This window comes from Chrysochloris asiatica, unplaced genomic scaffold, assembly GCF_000296735.1.
Source record: "Chrysochloris asiatica unplaced genomic scaffold, ChrAsi1.0 scaffold00444, whole genome shotgun sequence".
NCBI classification, from domain to species: domain Eukaryota; kingdom Metazoa; phylum Chordata; class Mammalia; order Afrosoricida; family Chrysochloridae; genus Chrysochloris; species Chrysochloris asiatica.
In genome coordinates this window covers 306,734-309,378 of record NW_006408962.1, presented here as the reverse complement: position 1 = coordinate 309,378, position 2,645 = coordinate 306,734, and the positions used below count along the sequence as shown (strand labels likewise).

The 2,645-nt window shown below is 38.0% G+C and overlaps 1 protein-coding gene across 1 annotated transcript; it reads left to right on the top strand.

Moving 5' to 3' along the window:
* The first annotated feature begins 282 nt into the window (after positions 1–282).
* Positions 283–1,230, top strand: LOC102819874 (olfactory receptor 4K2-like). Its single transcript, XM_006877154.1, has one exon. It carries the CDS (start codon positions 283–285, stop codon positions 1,228–1,230), a length of 948 nt encoding a protein of 315 aa, XP_006877216.1.
* The last annotated feature ends 1,415 nt before the right edge of the window (positions 1,231–2,645 follow it).

Here is a 2,645-nt window from a genome sequence, read left to right as displayed (position 1 = left end):
CATGCTCTATACAGGGAACTTCGGCAGCACAGGACTACATACGAACTGCAATGAAAACATCATTGTCCTTTCAGTTAAAGTATTTCAGTCATTACATACAATCCATTCACTTCCGACTCACAGTGACCCTGTACAGGGTTCTCAAGGGGCAGCTACTGGGTTTGAAACACTTACCTTGTGGTTAGCAGTACAGTGCTTAATCCATAGAAGACCTTTGGCTTCAAGGAATAATACTTGATCTTGATTTGCTTTCCTTGGAACAGGCTTCTACCTATCAAGACAATGGATGTTTCCAATAAGTCAGCTGTGTCTGAATTTGTTTTGCTGGGACTCTCTAATTCCTGGGAGCTACAGATGTTTTTCTTCATGGTATTTTCATTGTTTTATGTGGTTACAATGGTGGGTAACAGTCTCATTGTCATCACAGTTGTAGTTGACTCTCACCTACATTCTCCTATGTATTTCTTGCTTGCCAATCTTTCAGTCATTGATATGTCTCTTGCTTCCTTTGCCACTCCCAAGATGATTACCGACTACCTCACTGGACACAAAACCATCTCTTTTGATGGTTGCATAACCCAGATATTTTTCCTCCATCTTTTTACTGGAACTGAGATTATTTCACTCATGGCTATGTCCTTTGACAGGTATATTGCAATATGTAAACCCCTCCGCTATGCCTCAATCATAAGACCCCAGGTATGTGTGGCTCTTGTGGTGGCTTCCTGGGTTGTGGGAGTCATGCATTCAATGAGCCAGGTCATATTTGCCCTCACGTTACCATTCTGTGGTCCTAATGAGGTAGACAGCTTTTTCTGTGATCTTCCTGTGGTGTTCCAATTGGCTTGTATAGATACTAATGTTCTAGGTCTCTTTATGATCTCAACAAGTGGCATAATTGCCTTGTCTTCCTTTATTCTGTTATTGAATTCTTATGTTATAGTCTTGATTACTATTAAGCTTCATTCTTCGAGAGGATCATCTAAGGCCCTTTCCACCTGCACAGCTCATTTCATTGTTGTCTTCATGTTCTTTGGACCATGCATCTTTATCTACATGTGGCCACTAAGCAGCTTTCTGATAGACAAGATCCTGTCTGTGTTCTATACGATCTTTACTCCGGTTCTGAATCCAATAATATATACTTTGAGGAATCAGGAAGTTAAGATTGCAGTGATTAAACTGAAGAACAGATTACTAAATTCCAATAAGGCAACTCCTCATCATTAGTTTTAGTTTTAACTTCTAGTTCTTGTTAACTTTTGCTTTAGCTTCTTACATATTAAATGTTCTCAAGTCAGTTCTGACTCATAGCAATCCTATATAGGGTTTCCAAGGAGCGGCTAGTGAGTTTGAACCACGAACCTTGTGATTCAAACCAAGTTGCTGTATCCCACAGCATCACACCAGGATTCCTATAGTAGGATATTTCTTCTAGTGCTATCATCAAATTGTAATTGGTAAAAATTTGTGAAGGTACATGGTAAGAACCCTGATAGCATAATGGGCTATACATTGGACTGCTAATGGCAAGGTCAGCAGTTCAAATCTACCAGCCACTCCATGGGAGAAAGATGAGGCTTTCTGTTCCGATAAAGATTTACAGCATCAAAACCCCTATACAGTGTTGCTATGAATTGGGACCTATTCGACAGCACTCAGCCACCACCTGATTTATATGTTCAAAATACGTTTTACATTTTAGAAGATGAGTAAGTTGAGAGAAACACTTTCATGCAGATGCAAATACTTCTGTAAAACTTGTCAGACATCATTGTTTCATTAAGAGATTAAATATTAATAATTCATTACTTGCAAAAGGGAGTCCTGGTGTGGCACTGTAGGATAAGCACTAAACTACAGGGTCGATTTGAATCGCAAGATGGTGGTTCAAACTCACCAGTCACTCCTTGGAAACCCTATACAGGGTCTCTATGAGTTGGAACCAACTCTATGACATGTTAACAACAGCAACAATTGGAAAAGAGGAACAAAAAATGAGAAGAGGAAGTTATCAGAGAAATAGGAAAAATAAGTAATCAGAGAAATCAGAGAAATAAGTTATCAGATAAATAGGAGACCATGACTTTTACTCACAGCTAGCTACTGAGTTAACTCAGAGGTTTCCCTAAAGTTTAAACAATTAACAAAATCTCTATAAGCCTGAGGGATTCAATATTGCTGCAGGAGCTCAGCCTTTGACAGACAGGCAATGACTTTTCTACATACATCCGTCAGTCACTACAAAGCACTTAACCTATTTGTGAACTCTTCTATTAATGGACAAACAGAATAATGTTTCATTACCTCATCAATACTGATGAGGTCCAAAGAATGTTATAAGTGAAAGAGTCGCCATTACTCATTCTTCGCTAATAAGTGGAATGATGCAACCACACTAACTTCCTTGGATAATACAGAATCAGTACAGAGGCTGGTGCGTTCTGCAAATCAGAAAAGATTATTAAATAAATTGTAAAGTGGTACACTTTGTTTAATATTATAGAAAGTTAATTCCTAGGAAGGGAAAACTAGAATATAAAATTAAGAGACATAGCTTATAATAATCAAGGACCTTATGGAGAATTTATGCTTTCTTTTTAAAACGCTATATTGCTTTACCTTTTGGTTAGATTATATTCCAC